The following is a 17467-nucleotide window of genomic DNA, read 5'->3' on the forward strand; positions in this document are numbered from 1 at the left end:
AAGCATGCTATGATAACAATAGCAATATACATTTTGTAAAAATAAAGTTTGATCTTTAAATTTTATCATTTAAAAACAAAATTTTATTATTTAAAGCCAACCAAGTGGCTAGCCATCCGACTAGATGGACGGATGATATCAAGCGCATCACCACAAATTGGATGCAAGAAGCTCAAGATAGAAATAGGTGGAAATTTTTACGGGAGGCCTACGTTCAGCAGTGGACAAATATAGGCTAGTTGATGAAGTGGCTAGCCACTACTCAAAACTGCACTTGCGGGGAGTTGGGTACATTAGAGCATGTGATTTTCGATTGCGCAAACTTCCAGATGCTGAATCAACAGTTTTACAAGAATCTACAAACAGTAGGATTTACTCTCCCCACCAATTTAAATTCCATTCTATGTACACGTAATATAAATTTCTATAAAATTGTTTATAACCACTTAAAAAATATGAAAATTGATATTTAAAAAAAATATATAAAAAAATAAAAAAAATATAAGAAAAAAAAAACAATAAAAAAAACGGAAAAAACACAAAAAAAATCACAAAGAAGGCCTAAACCTCTGTGTTGAACCGGGTATAGGTCTTAGCGCTGAAAAAAGAATATTTTAATATCCATTAGTGGTTTAGTATAAGTATTGAGTAATAGTCTTTAATATTAGTATGTATTTTTAATGTAATGTATGTAATATATTATGTGTTGCTTATTTCCTGACCGTGAATTTTTAAATAGTTGGTTTTTAATTCCTGGGTTTGCGGTCTGTTATAAATAAAACACTTGATTTTGCTTAGACGTTTCGGATTTTTAAAAATCTTCCATATGCCCACATCTCAAATACTCTGTTGTATTATAATGTTCTATCATTAACGAATATCCTTGTTTTAGCGTTCAAGCCTCTGTTCCATATAAAATACAAAAAAAATACGCACCTCAGTATTCATATTTCGAGTTACATACTCAGATCATAACTACAAAAAATCTTGCTCCCATTATTGAAAGTTAAACATTAGTCAGATTTATTTCTTTCGTATATTATGTAACTTGATCTCCTGTATATTATCGTTTTGGTTTTACGACCACCATCCAAAACCGTTGTGAAGTGCTTTTACCATATGCCCAATGCCCATGCCTGGCATTCTCTCATAACATCTTAGAGAAACACGATGTGCATTTTTTTAAATTTTCAAAATATTACGTGTATTGTATATAAAATATGTTTGTTAACAGTGTAATGTTTAATAATTAAAAGTGCTTATTGAAAATGGCAAACAGCCGAAACGTCTAAGCAAAATCAAGTGTTTTATTTATAACAGACCGCAAACCCAGGAATTAAAAACCAACTAATATATTATGTGTGTATTTATTAAAATATAATGTATGTATATCAGTTAAAATCAGGAAATTGTGTCTATTAATAAGATAATAAAAAAATTGAGCTGGCCAATTGGTTCAAACCAAGGTCATACATCTTAACACACACACACACACACACACACACACACACATCTTTAATTTTTTTTGTGAAGAGACCGATTGATGAAGACTGACTGGTACAGAAATTTTTAATTATTATACCACTGTCTAATTGTATTCAATGTAAGAAAATGCCTCGAGTTCGAAGACACCAAAATTACCACCATGTTAGCAATTTTGATAGGGGTAGAATTGTTGCCTATAGAGATATAGGTCATTATTGGTCTGATGACTGTTTTGTAAATTCTGCCTTTCATTTCTTTTCCGATATTTTTATTTCTCCATATTGTGTAATTCAGGCAACCTGCGGCTCTGTTTGCTCTATTCACTTGATCTTCCACTTCTGTTTCGAGCCTTCCGTAGCTAGATAGTATAATGCCTAGATATTTAAACTCCATACTCCAGACCAATAATGACATACGCGGCAGAAACACGACCCGACACAGAGAGGACAAAATGATGGCCCGAAACAGCGGAGATGAAAACCCTTCGAAAAATCGATGGTAAGACTCTATGGGACAGAGCTAGAAGTACAGATATACGACGGAGATGCAAGGTGGATAACATTAATAACTGGGTAAGAAACAGAAGAATAGAATGGAATAACCACATAAGCAGAATGACAACAAATAGGGTAGTCAGGACAGCGGGAGACGGTTCCCCAATAGGAAGACGATCAGTGGGAAGACCACGAAAACGATGGAACGACAACTTACTAGAGGCACATTGAAAAAACAGACAGAGTCATGTCTATACAAAAAGAAGAAGAAGAAGAGATATAGGTTTGTCGTGTCGCGAAATTATTCGTCGTCTTACTTGTACGGCAATGACGATTATGCTCGTGTGCCGTCTGTGGACAAACGAGGGTAGAACACGAAGGAGACCAACTGATCAGCCGAGACGTACCACAGAGCGTCAAGATAGGCGCTTTAGATTACTGGCTCTGCGATGCCGTTTTGCTACTACGCGTCAAATCGCTGATCAATGGTTTGGAGTAGAAGGTAGATTTGTTACTATGCGTAAAATATACTGTCACATTCGAGCTTTCGACTGCTTTCATTCCGCCCATGACTATAAAGTGCTTCCTAATGACTGCGGACCACTGTCATCAACGTTTGAATTTGTGCAGAGAAAGGCAGCATTGGGTTTCAGAATAGCATACTGTAGCATCCAGCGATGAATCGCGATTGTGTTTAGGAATGCACGATGGTCGTAGGATCGTGAAGAGAGCCGAGATATCGGGTTTGCTGTTGAGAGGCATGTACACATGACAGTTGGGAGTAATGGTTTGGGGCTATTGCCTATGGTAGCCGATCACCACTAGTATTTATTCGAGGCAGTATGACAGCTGCGCTTGATGTTAATGACATCTTACAAACCACTTTAATGCCTTATCTAAACGACCGTCGACACCCCTTTTTTCAAAAAGACAACACGCGTCCCCATATTGCTCGTCAAACTATGGACTTTCTTCAAGAAGCTGGTGTTAATATTTTGCCGTGGCCATCCCGTTCGCCGGATTTAAATCCTATCGAACATGTGTGGGATATTATGGGAAGGAGACTGTTCAGTTTGCACTATTCTCCACAGACTCTGGCACAGTTAATCCATGAAGTTTAAGTTGCTTGGAACGAGGCGCTACAAGCAGACATCGATCATATCATTTTGTCAATGCATCGACGTGTACAGGAGTGTATTCAGCTACGGGGTCGCCCAAATTTATTTTTTTTTATTACATGTTAATAAACATGCTTGCCAACGTTATCGTTTTATTCTTGAAGTTATATTGTTGCCAAAAAACTAAATTAAAGAAATTATCTTCTCGGTGTAACACTTCTAATGTCACGAGTATATAACATCATGAGTATATAAAATATAAAAGGAAATATGTTTACATTACCTTCTATGTATATCGCAAATGGTAATACAGACAGTAACATCCAAGGTTGCATATGATATATCATGTCTACAGGATTGTTCATACCCATTTTAGACTTTTGTAATAAAAGTTGTACGCACGTCCATCGAATCCCGCTAGCTACTGACGCCAATAACAGCAACGTAAATCCTAGTATATTGAATTGTGTAGATTTGTAGGTAAATAATATTAATCCCACCGTTATCATCAAAACTATACAACATAGACTCCATGACTAAAAATAAAAAACATTGAAATTTAGTAAAATTCGGTATGTATTTATTTTCAACGTTTAATTATAGTAAATCCTTTTATACAAATCCTTGTCACGTAATTACTATAAAAACACAAATATAATACAATACAACAGTATTATAGTTTGCAGTATTTCAATTATAGGCATAATAAGAATAGACTAGGAAAAATATGGGCTCTGTGAATAAAGGTAAACGTCAATATTCTCTTCGAGTGGTCTAGCTATCTTTGCCAGGCACACGCGTATGATCGCGCTGTAAGGAGATAGATAAACCACCGATAGGGTGCTCCAGGGCAAGACTGGCTCAAAAAACCTCCAACTCTAACTGTAAATGGAAGGCAAAACCCCCCTCTTCTAAGCTTTTTAAATCACATTACATTGAATAGACAGGTACTGAGGTGCAACTTTTAGACCTCCTCGTGTCTTCTTTCACTCATCATTCGTTTGGTATGCAAACAATAGAAACTACGAATAGGCGTAACCAGACGTCCCATTATAGGATTTATTTCTCCGGAAATAAAACTTTGAATTAGATTGATATTATTTGTGAATTTAAGTTAAGTTTTAATTTAAACACATAACCTTTAATATCAGCCAAGGAGTTTCCCACTGTCCCTTATGCTCCATTATACTTCCTGGATGCTCCAATACATTTTTTAAAAGTGTGAGTAATTTTTCAACTGCTTCTACAGAAGAATCTACTCCTTCAAAAAAGGGCCTAGCCCGGTAACATGATGAAAAATGCCCCCAACTCGATTCGAATTCTATAGAGGTCACCGTTTAGCACATATAGAGAAATTCAATTTCTGAAATTTTTAGCCCCTAGGTGGTCACGTGATCCACCTAGAGCCTAATTAGGCTTTTTATGTTTTTATTTTTTATCTCAGCCGTATCGAGAGCTAGCGAAAAACTTTAAATAAAAAAGTTGTAAGTTTCAAAGAGATCTGTCCGATTTTTTTTTTAATTTGGCGGAAAATTTAAATTTAAGGACGTTTTTAAAATTTTAAATGAGCATAAAAAAATAACTAAGACATTTGTCTTAACGAAAAAAAATTTATAACGTGTATGTTTGCATAATGTTTCACCCTGAATTTTTTCAGATTTTTAAAATTGGTGAAACATACTTTTAAAAATAAAAAACCGCATTTTTTTATTTTTTTTTTTTCGCTTTTTGATACAGTTTTATACATGGTGTTTAAAAAACGATAACACCGTCACTAGGATAGGTAAAAAACTAAAAAACTGGGGTTTGCTTAAGGAGGGGGTATGGTTTGAAATATTTAAATTTTTTTATTATTTCAAATAAAAGTGCATACTTTCAAGAATACTCTCTGAAAATTTCAAAATAATCGGAGTAAAATTACCAGAGATACAGGGTGTTGAATATCCCTACCTTCGACTCGCTTTGCCGCGGCTTCGCGCCAGCACGCCGGAGCGTAGTGAGAAACGTTAAACAACTGTTCGCCTTCTCTTTTGTAGATTACTCCCCAATTTAAAAAACATATTCCAATGTTCATCACTTTACGATTTGGCAGACAAATAAGAAGATGCAGTTGTCAAAACTTTGAACGCATTTTTCTCAAAACTGCTTTTTCAAATGCGGTGGACATTGTAACTGAAAAACTACTCGGCCGATCTACCTGATATTTTGCACATATTTTCTTTAGACAGTTCGTGAGGTAACAACGTCGAGATATTTTTCGTTTTGTGCTTATTTTTTGTTCAACAATATTAAATCTGTTGGTTTTCACAAAATTTTTATCAAAAATTTCGTATTTTTGACTTTTGAGTGATACCAAAAATTCAAAAATCATTAAAAATAAAAAAACTCGACGTTGTTACCTCGTGAAACTCGTAAGCTAATAAAATCTTTTTGAATTTTTTGTTTCGTATAATCCAGTGATGAGTTCTGATGTCCACCGCAAAATCCATTTTTTTTTGAGCTGCCTGCCAAAATTTGTCGCTAATGGCTTATTTTTCAATATTTTGGATTGAATTTTTTCTTAAATATTCTTTGAATTGTACTTAATGTGTTTATTTAATTTAAAAATAAAATAATTCTACCATAGTTTCGAAAAAAAAATCACAAAAATGTGCTTGATATGTTGATTTCAAACCATACCCCCTCCTTAATAAAAATTGGGGTTTGCTTAATAAAAAAATTTTGTAATGCCATCCATTTTCAAGACACAGGGCGTTGAAAAAAACAAACTTTTACACATTTCTTACGATTTTGCCGAAACTACTGGCAATATAGTAATACAATTTGGCAGATTTTAAGAGGTAGTTATTGTGCATGTTTTGACATACAACTAAGAATTTTATATTCATCATTGGCGCGCAAATGGGTAATGGTCTGAACTTTTTAAAGAAAAAAGATAGTACGCCACTGACAAGCTATCTTCCCATTTTTTCATACGACGCGCCATTCTTATGCAAGAAATAAAACATCTTAACCTTTACAAAGTATTCGAACTACTATGTTAAGTTTCTATACATCTACATTATACTCGTAACTCTTACATCCATATAAAAACTTAGGTAATTCCAATACTTTGGAAGTATTAAGATATTTTATTTTTTGCATGAAAACGGCGCGTCGTATGAAAAAAAGGGAAGATAGATTTTTTGTCACAAATGGAACGAAAAATTAAAAAATGATTGTTAATTTGAAATATGTCAGTGGCGTACTATTTTTTTTTTCTTTAAAAAGTTCAGACCATTACCAATATGCGCGCTAATGATGAATTTAAAATGCTTAATCGTATGTCAAAAAGTGCACAATAACTACCTCTTAAAACCTGTCAAATTTGATTACAATGTTGGCAGTAGTTTCGGCAAAATCGTAATGTGTAAAATTTTGTTTTCTTCAACGCCTTGTATCTTGAAAATGGATGGCATTACAAATTTTTTTTATTAAGCAAATCCCAATTGTTTTTTAGGTTTTTACCTACCCTAGTAACGGTATTACCTTTTTTTTAAAAACCCTGTATAAAATTGTATCAAAAGCGAAAAAATGCAGTTGTTTATTTTTAAAAGTACGTTTCACCAATTTTAAAAATCTGAAAAAATTCATGATACATTATGCAAAAATACACGGTATAAAACTATTTTTCGTGAGAACGAATGTTTAGTTATTTTCTATACTCATTTAAAATTTTAAAATCGTCCTAAAATTTAAATTTTCCGCCGAAAATTAAAAAAAAAAATTTTCGGACAGAACTTTTTGAAACCTACAACTTTTTAATTTAAAGTTTTTCACTAGCTCTCGATGAGGCTGAGATAAAAAATAAAAAGCCTAATTAGGCTCTAGGTGGGTCACGTGACCACTTAGGGGGCTAAAAATTTCGGAAAGTGAGTTTCTCTATATTTTCTAAACGGTGACCTATATAGAATTCGAATCGAGTTGGGGGCATTTTTCATCATCTTACCCGGCTAGGCCCTTTCTAAGGGCCTAAGCTTTCTAAATCTTTGTATATTTTTTTTAGTGCGCTTTAAGACTCTATATAAAATACTTTCGAAAATGGGAATATTTTAGTGATTATTTTCAAAATCTGAAACTAATTTTCACTGATAATTTATTTTTTCGAAATTCTTGATCAACGCCTTGTTGGAAATACCGAAGATCGAAAATTTAGAAATAAATTCCACCCTAAAGAGAAAAAAAATTGAAGTGAATACTTGTTATCGCTCGGTACAATGTTTTGTAGAAGGCCAAAATCCTATTTCGAGTAATTCGAAAAATCGAATTAGTAAAATAAGAATTGCCATGTTGATATCCAACCTTCGATAGAAGATGAAACCTCGAGATGCATGCAGTAATGGTACAAAGGTCTTACGACTAAGGACCAGTGGTTAACGAGTCTCACCTGAACCAAGAAGAAGAAGAAATAAAATAGAGTGATTTATTAGGTAGTAACTTTCAATATCAAATGTTTAGAAAACGTGGTTCTCAGGAATTTGTTTACAATGCAAATTTTCATTTAATAATGTAACATACAAACATATTCGTCGCAGTTAATTAAGTAATTTGAAATATAACTGCATTTCATTATTTTATTGATTTTAAACACAAACTGTACTTTGGTTATCTTTTAAATGCCCACAACGTTTATATATTTGTGTGTTTTGTGGTGAATATAGGTACACAAAAGTTCAGTTTGTTTGTCATCAAAATTAAACATGCCTTATCATATTTTTATGGACATATCTATACCGATAAATATTAACAAGCGAAACACAAAAATATTGTCATTATTTTTGTACGTGATTATTTACAAATAAAAAAAGATTTTTAAAAATATTTTCGGGTATATAAATTTTTAAAATAGTACACAAATTAAAAGAAAATCAACAATCGTAATAATAGGTATCGAAAATAATAGAGTACTTTTCTTTTCCCGGACTGTTGGTATTCGCCTCTGGGTAAGTTGGGTATTTAAGTTACCATGACCAACAGTATGTCCCTGCCTCGCAAGGATAGCGAAACGTATACACGGACGCACGTACGGGTTTGGAACGCTTTTGAACATATCAAGAATCGAGGGCATTGATGGTAGAGATCTGCGTATCATAGAAAACTTATATTGAAAGCAGAAATCAGTTTCAAGTCGATGGAAGACTAATCGAAGACTGTTACGTTCGACGAGGCGAGAGAGAGATCCCGCTGTTATTTAATATCTACTTGGATATAACATTCAAACAGGCATATTTAATATCAAATATTCATAATTCATATCCGAGAATTAGACAATTAGTGGAGTCAATGAAGGTTTTCACCTCCGATTTCGTTGAACCTCCATCAATTTTCATGAAAATTAGTACTTATGTAGAGGATACCTCAAGAAACAAAGCTGACATGGTGCCAACTTGCGCTTTTACCCTGGGGGTGGATGACACTCCTTCTCGGGGGTGGAAATTATTTTATTAAAAATAATACCACTAATCGATAGAGGGATAAATTATAAGTAAAATTTGTTATATAAAGTTATTTCAATAAATCAATAGTTTTTGAGTTATTAAAGATCAAATGTTTTGATTTTTCCTGAAAAAAATCCATGTTTTAAAGCAGTTTTTCATAAATAACTCAAAAACTATAAGTTTCTTCAAAAAAGTTGTTGTTACCAAAATCGAAGATAATATAAAAATAAATAAGCTCCTTATTCGAAAAATCCTTTATTACATATACAAAGTGAGTTATATGCAATTGAATGTATATTTTTTTTCCGCGAGTACTCAAATCTTAGTATTCAAGCTTAAATAACAGGAAAACGATGCACTTTGTTAAATAGAGATACAAAACATTTTAATAAAGTACTTAAAGGTAACTATCAAAGAGCTATATAAGAAGTCGATAGCATCAAAATTAAGCAAGTTATGATGGAAATAAGAGGACCCTTTCAGATTTTTTAGGGAAGAATGGAAAATGAAACCTACGTCATTTCCACAAAAATTAAAATTTATAGTAACCCATTTAAAACTTTATTTATTTTAACATGATTAATAACTTCGACAATTTTGACCGGTTTAGAATGCATATTTTTGAAAAAAAAAATACGAGTAAAAAAATTAGAATTTTTAAAATTTTCGTGAAGTTCATTTCTTTCGATAATAACTCCAAAAATACTCGATATACTTGAAAAATGGTAGAGAACAAAATTTTAGTTTTAACTTTACTCAATCTTTTTCTTTTTTTAATTTTTTTTTGCGACAAAAAATAACCGAGATAGAAACATTTAAAACGTAAATTTTACTGCGAGAACCATGTAACCGGGGCTCTTTCACCTTGTATTTAAAAAAAAAAATAAAGGATTTACAAAATTATGTTTAATACAGTGTCATAGATCTTTTACTTAGCTTTGTAATGGTTTTTGGATAATTCTCATATTTCAAAAATTAACGGAGTTATTTAAAAAAAAACCAATAACATTTTCTTTGAAAAAATTTTATAGCGGAGATTTTGTATGTATACAGGTTGTGGGAAGTCCAATTAGTCGTTTGTTGTAGGAGATATGAAAACAGTTTATTTAGGTGAGATTGGGGCATAGATAATATCAGAATTCAAATACATTTCCAAATATACAGGGCCACCCATATTGACAGGGTGAAACAAAATTATCTTTTGTTTAATGGAACAGCCTGTATATTTTTACATTTTTGGATTCTCCTCTATGTTTTATTCCTTAAAATATCAGGTTTTGTGATGTTATACGAAGTAGTTTAAAAGATAATTACGTTTTTTTTTTCAAATTTCATAGCAATATTCACCCCCTGTATAATTGTAGTGATTTGACATCAGAAAATCAATTTATGTTCAAGTGATTTCTAATATAGTCTATTATTGTTAAAAATTATTAATCTAGCAAAACGTTTAATTTTAGGTAATACAGGGTTGGTCGAAACTGAATGAGTGTTTTCTCAAAGTTTGAGAGTATGAGTTTTCTCAAACGGAGCAGCCTGTAATGCCTGTAATGAGCATTGTAATGAAATGCTACTGTATGGCACTTTATTATTTCCCACCCTGCCAGTGAGAACTGAATTTATTTTTGAAATTCCTAACTTTATATCTTTAATTATTTTAAATATTGTAAACGATTAAAAAACAATCAAATTAAATTGAAATGAATAACCAGTGTATATCTTCCACATTTACTTCATATTTAACGTAGCCTGTACCATAACATTGCACAGATTATTATCCCTGTATAGCAACGATATACCATGAATGTGAATTCATACTTGAGAAATGTCCTATATCCAGTCTAAAAAAAAAGGGATTCCTCAAACATAATATATATGCAGACAAAATCAGCCAAAGTGATTTGCGATATCTAATGAAAGGTATGTTCCGTTTGTTTGTAGAATTATATTTAATTAGATTTGCTTTAATTACTAAAATAAATAAATTTTCAATTATATTTTATGTATTTGTGGAAAAGGAAACCTAGCATTAGTGGCCACATTTCTATAACGGCCAATTTTTTTTTTATTTTTAGTGGCCTTTATTGACAGGTTTTACTGTACCAATAATATTTTATTAAATTATGAAACATTATTTAAATAAAAAATTTATAAACTTGATAAAAGAAAGTTTGCTTAGAATTTACTCCTCTATCTAATTATGGGGTTATTTTAAAAAAAATAGTGTTCACCCATGAGAAGGGGTAACATCCACCCCCAGGATAAAAGCGCAAGTTAATACCACATCACTTTTGTTTCTTGAGGTATGCTTTAACTACTAACTAATTTTCATGAAAATTGATGCAACGAAATCAGGGGTGAAAACCTTCAGTGACTGCCTTTTTGGAAATATAAAAGAATAATTTTTTTCGTGATTGTCAATTTGCTAATTTTCTGATTTTTGGTTGCAATAAGGTTTGAAAAATTAACAAAAATTATAAATCATGCACATACATGTAAAAAAATATTTATTTTACTTAATTAAACAAGATTGCTTGAGCTAGAATGCTGAAATCTGCATTTTTATCATTAAAAAAAAAAGTGGATTTCACCCCTAAAATGCAGAAAGCGCAACTTGGTGCCACATCACTTTTGTTTTTTGAGGTATCCTCTAACTACTCAACAATTTTCATGAAAATCGATGAAGGTTCAAAGAAATCGTGGGTGAAAACATTCAGTGACTACACTTTCACAAATATAGAAGAATAAGGTTCTCGTGATTTTCGACTTGTTAATTTTTAGATTTTTGGTTGCTATAAGGTTTAGAAAATAAAAAAAAAATGTAAATGATGAAATCTGAGGTAATAACTCATATCCACCTTCATTGACTCCACTAAATATATTAAACGACCTGTATAGGAAACTAACGAAATCATGTTGTCGCAAGCTGGCGTGTGTAGCCTAATTTTAGTTAAATTGTTATTGTATAATTGCATTATTATCGCCGATCAAACTATAACAAATCTTTTGTTCTTTTATACACTGCGGTGCAAAAAAATCGATCCACTAAAAATTTGGTCATTTTTGATGTTTTGAATTTCCTAAACCTGTTGTGCGATTTAAGTGATTTTTTACCACGTTATACGCTGTGAGCTCATACGTAGAGGGGATATTTACAAATTCGCGAGCGCCAGTAGTGGCAAGTCTGTAAACCTTTACCGGAAATTTGACATAAATGTCAAAGTGATTAATTTAAAATTAAAAACATTAATTATAAAAAATATTAGTTGGTCAAAGCTGTGGTACCTATATATTTTTACCTTAAATATACAGTGGAACCCCGATAAGTCGGCCCCCGATAACCCGGAAGTCCGGCTAACCCGGACCGATTTTCATCAGATAAACATTTTGATTTTCAGTACATATTTTGTATTTTGACAATGACACCCGTTCTGGGCGTCGAAATGTTAATAAAATTATTCTTTCAATTTAATTGTGGCTTATTTCCCATTAAAATAGTTAATTATCAGATAAACATTTCAACAATAAAAATGTATGTATGTAATATAATATTTGAGAGATAATGTGTATTTGTGTAATTTGAGCTATAGATAGTAAAAATGACTCATAAGCACAAGCCGGCAGAAACAACAGGCACCAGTCTGTATTATTCCTTTATTTTTTATTTCAAACTGTGTTAGCATTGTTTAAGAAAGACTATTTAAAAAATTATTTTTTAATCAATGGTTTTAGTTTACTGTTCTTAATACATAATAACAAAACATGCTTCGGATTGTGACTGTATGAATACAGTATTGTGGTATTGTTCGCTTCTGTTTGCTTTGCGCGTGTTTTTAGTAATTAAGATGTGTAGGTACCTACTGTGCATATATATATTTCATGTTATTTCTATTCTAACGGAGTTTATTTGTAAGTATACCGTATTTTATTAATTTTTACTATATTCTCCGGCTAACCTGGATTTTCGATAACCCGGATCGACCGCGGTCCCGATTAATCCGAGTTACCGAGGTTTCACTGTACTTACGTTTTAAATACTGAATTTAAGTTTTTTTAATGTTCCGTAATATGTAATTATAAATTAATGTATTAATCTTAGCGCCATCTACACGATAATTGTGAAAGTATCCGAAGTAAGAAATTCATATTTTATCAATAGAACGTCAAAATGATTAGCAAAATCTTTAAAAAATCGATTACAATTTAATTACTTTTTTGCGTTGTAAATATTAAGTGATAACAATTAAATAGTAAATTTAAAAATTACCGGTGAAAGTTGGCCAGGAGCGACACCAGCGAAGCTCAGAGCGTATAGCCTTATCCATTGACAATATCGATGTAATAATATTGTTGCTAGACAGTTAAACTGTCATTGTATACCGGGTGTACGAATCAAACTGTGTTTTTTTCTCAAAGTTAGCATCACCCTGTGGACTATTCTAGCATTTATAAAATACTGAAATTAAAACCCAACTATAGCCTCAGGTTTTCTTAACATTTTGTCCTTCGATTCATTCGCTTATGTTGAATAATACAAAAGTTAGGTACTTTAACAACTGGCCATGTTCGTCATCAGTACAGGGTGTTTCTAAATAAGTGCGACAAATTTTAAGGGGTAATTTTACATGAGAAAATAATGACAATTTGCTTTACAATCATATGTCCGCACACGCTTCGTTTCCGAGATACGGGATGTTCAATTTTTTTTACAAACTGACGATTTATTTATTGCTTTAAAACCAGTTGAGATATGCAGATCAAATTCGGTGGGTTTTAAAACGTAGCTATTGCACATTTTTTGACATACAATTAAGAATTTTATATTCACCATTGGCGTGCGTACAGGTAATATTATCGGTCATAATACCCGTTTGGGCGCCACTGGTGAATATTAAATTCTTAATTGTATGTCAAAAAATGTCAAATAACTACGTCTTAAAGCCCACCGAATTTGAGTTGCACATCTCAACTGGTTTTAAAGCAATAAGTAAATCATCAGTTTGTAAAAAAAAATGAACATCCCGTATCTCGGAAACGAAGCGTTTGCGGACATATGATTATAAAGCAAATTGTCAATATTTTCTCATGTACAATAACCCCTTAAAGTTTTTGCGCAAATATTTTAGAAACAGCCTGTACTGATAACGAACATGGCCAGTTGTTAAAGTACCTAACTTTTTTATTATCCAACATAAGCGAATGAATCGAAAGACAAAATGTTAAGAAAACCTGAGGCTATAGTTGGGTTTTAATTTCAGTATTTTATAAATGCCAGAATAGTCCACAGGGTGATGCGAACTTTGAGAAAAAACACAGTTTGATTCGTACACCCGGTATACAATGATAGTTTGTCTGTCTAGCAACAATATTATTACAGAGATATTGTCAATGAATAAGGCTATAACGTGGTAAAAAATCACTTAAATCGGACAACAGGTTTAGGAAATTCGAAACATCAAAACTGACCAAAATTTTTAGTGGATCGATTTTTTTGCACCGCAGTGTATTTTGTAATAACGCGTGTAGGCCTGGCCCAAAAAATCATATTCCCATTAGAAAGAACATTTATTATAGTCATTCATTCGAATCACCTCATAGAGACAAGATGTAGTCTCATTAAATTATTAGCTTCATACTTTGTAACTGTTTACATCGATTGGCAGTCTCCCGGGTTGTAGTTTGGTGTTAAATAAACGTGTATATTTGGGTATTGGTGTTTCATTACACACAGAAGTCCAACCAGCTACTGCAGCGATTCAAGGATCAGCTAGAAGTTAAACTTTGCTAATTTTTTTCAGGCAAGATAAAGATTTTGGAGTGAAGATCAATGGTGAGCTGATTAATACTATTCGATAGGCTGACGACATTCGCATATTTTACGACAGTATCCCAGAGTTATTGGATTTCGTAAACAAGACAGGAAAAGAAATGGGTGTCTAAAAATGAATATCATTAAGACAAAATTTATATTTAATCGTCAACCTCACGACAATGCTTCCCTACAGATAGATCAACAAAACATTGAGAAAGTTAGCAAATTTAAATATCTGTGATACTACATTACACAACAACTTAAACAGAAAATTGCGTCAAAGTATGATCAAATACCATATTTGGTCCGTGTTGTTATGTGGCACCGAGATCTGTACTGGTGAATGACTTAAATGACGTTCGTAAATTATCTAAATTTATATAGATCCTAAAGATATTATTCGCTGTGAGCCGATGAGTAGAGGTGATTTGACAGTTTTCGCCAGCGCTGTTAGTGGCACTTTTGTGCATTCAATTTGAACAATTTTACAAGTATAAGTTTTAAACCGCGAGAGAGCGCTACCGACGAAACTCACAGCCAATAAAAGCAGAGGTAACCTCTAAATTTCACATAAACTTCTTCTTTTTCTCAATGGCCTTTTGAGTAAGCAGTCATCCACTTGCACGAACTTATATATTAAATATTATAATAATTATAATGAATAAAATAAAAAAACATAAATACTTTTACCATTGATTAATAATTACATAGATACCTCACCTTTAGGTAAAACCGAATTCAGTGTTAAACTCCGCCCACTTACACCTCTTTGCCCCTCAAGTCTAAGTACTAACTGGCTGGACGGTGGCGACATTTATTGAAATTTTTGCCAAGATTGAAAAATAAATTTGAGTCGCTTGGCTGGCGTAATAGACAACGATATAAGGGTAGTATTCAGCATTTTAACAAATAATTTTAACGCGAATGTAATCTCTATTTTGGAATTCAGATTTTACTTCAGATAAAACGCTAAAAATTGATTAATAAAAATAGTGAAGAGGTTTCTTAAAAATTATTTAATTATTAATACACTACAAAAAAAAAACAACAAAATAGAAAATACATAATAAAATTAGCAGTGATAATTCACATGTAAATTATTTTTTGCAATTTGTAAAAGAATGATATTTTCAGAACTAACGCGAAATAAACTATTTGAAGTTGATATACAGAATTTCTTTCCAGATCTAACCCATTCACCCCAGGTAAAATATTTCAAAACCTCCGAATTTTAAAGAATCCATTGGATTGGCATGAAATTTGGTAGTATACATATATCTTGATAAAATTACAGGGAATTTCCAACATGTAAATAGTTGAGGGCCATCTGCCTAGGAACAATAGGTAAAAGCTGATAAACGGACAGGATTAGAAAGTTTAAAACATCACTAATTAGATCATATTTCAAAACAAAGTAAATAAGTATATTTGAATGTTAATTCTTTTCAAACTAAGATAGCAAAATTAAAATTTTAGGAAAAAAAGATATTTATTATTTCTTGTTCTCAAGAAGTACTTTCATTATTGACAACATCGAAACATTTTATTATTAAAAGTCGAGAAGAATTAAAAACCACGTTCATGTTTATATGAAAGTACTTTAAAAATGAAGGTACATATATTACTCTTGAGAAGAATTAACATTTTTTAACAAACTTGGTATACGACTCATAATATTTGACATCTGACTCTTTCATTTTGAGTTTTAGGACGTGCAAGTTTTTATCAATAATACATTTTTCCCTAAACTGAATAAAAAAGTTTCCATATGATTCCAAGGTTTTAAGACATACTGATATTGTTTTCCTGATATTATAAAATACTTGTTAATATCTACTGTGTATATAAACTAAAGCTAATAGTGTAGTTTAACATTCAGTTGAGTCCACGATTATTTACCCGTGCGTCATTAATACCTGACGAGATAAAACACATATGTACTTTTGATCTAGCATCATTCTCTTCCACGCATGAAACTAAAGACAAACCAGCTACCGCCTGTTATTAAGTAAAAACACATGTTTTTTTATGAACGCACTAGACTAACTCTATTGCGCACAATAGAGAAAAAATTTTCTAGAGGATTTTGGTTCAGAAAAGATGTTAAAAGATATGACACATTATATTATTTTTGAAGTTCCTCCCACAAACATAAAACTGACAAAATGGTCCACTGAAAGCCGTGTAGACAGTGAATATTATTTCTCTCTTTTTGATTTTCAAAAATTTTAATTTTTTTAAAATATTCTAAACCTGCTTTTAAGTTTTCAATTGACTTGCTTAAAGTTGACATTGGCTTTCTGTTTGGATTACTATCACTACAATATTTGCTGTTAAGACCATCAAAAATATTATTTATAATTTTCAAAAATTCGGCAGTAAGAGAAGCCGTTTTGGTGTGTAACTGCCCTACAGACATTGCTGTTGATATTGCTGAGGCAATTGAGTTGGAAAAAATTTGTGCTGCTAATTTTACACGCATTTTTTGAAAATTATTAGGGTTTATGTGAACGTTTGTTATTTTCACCATGCATCGTGCTCTCACACTGGTTCTATCGATGTTGTATGTGTATTCAATATCTTGCCACGATATTTGTTTAGAATCGGCAAAAAACGTCAACTTTTTGTTAAGAAAATTATTTCTTAGACTTTTAATAAGTGGGGTGTATCGAACACAGTGAAAATCCTCTGATTTCCTATTTCTATTGCAGGCTGATCCTTACATGCGCCTAACAGCTTAAATAAAGCTCTATTACTAGATGCTTAATCACACAACACTTTTGGTATATACCCAATATTTTGTAATTTTGAAACAACTTCAACTATAATGTTTTTTAAGTTGTCGCTATGTATTGGACCACCTGTAGCAAGCCGCGTAGCCTTATGTAGCAAGCTGCGCATCATGAAAACCAGACCTGTGTTGGCAAGTTTGTTTGTTCTATTCTTCCTAAAGCACCTAAATCTTGAAACCCTTCTATAATGTCATCTAATTTATTGTACTCCAATTATTTTTTCAAAGAAATTTCATCAAACATTAACACACAAATTTTTTCCCACTCATCCATTGTCTCTACGTTTTAC

The 17467-nt window shown here is 32.0% G+C and overlaps 1 protein-coding gene across 2 annotated transcripts in view; it reads right to left on the reverse strand.

Moving 5' to 3' along the window:
* The window catches only part of LOC126889382 (solute carrier family 35 member C2), a 62286-nt gene that overhangs the window by 16654 nt on the left and 28165 nt on the right, over window positions 1–17467 (reverse strand). For both annotated transcript variants that reach the window (XM_050657641.1, XM_050657642.1), the window contains exon 4: window positions 3381–3633. In XM_050657641.1, coding sequence (XP_050513598.1) covers window positions 3381–3633 — 253 coding nt within the window. The remainder of the gene's footprint in view (window positions 1–3380; window positions 3634–17467) is intronic.

Source organism: Diabrotica virgifera, chromosome 8, assembly GCF_917563875.1.
Source record: "Diabrotica virgifera virgifera chromosome 8, PGI_DIABVI_V3a".
NCBI lineage: Eukaryota > Metazoa > Arthropoda > Insecta > Coleoptera > Chrysomelidae > Diabrotica > Diabrotica virgifera.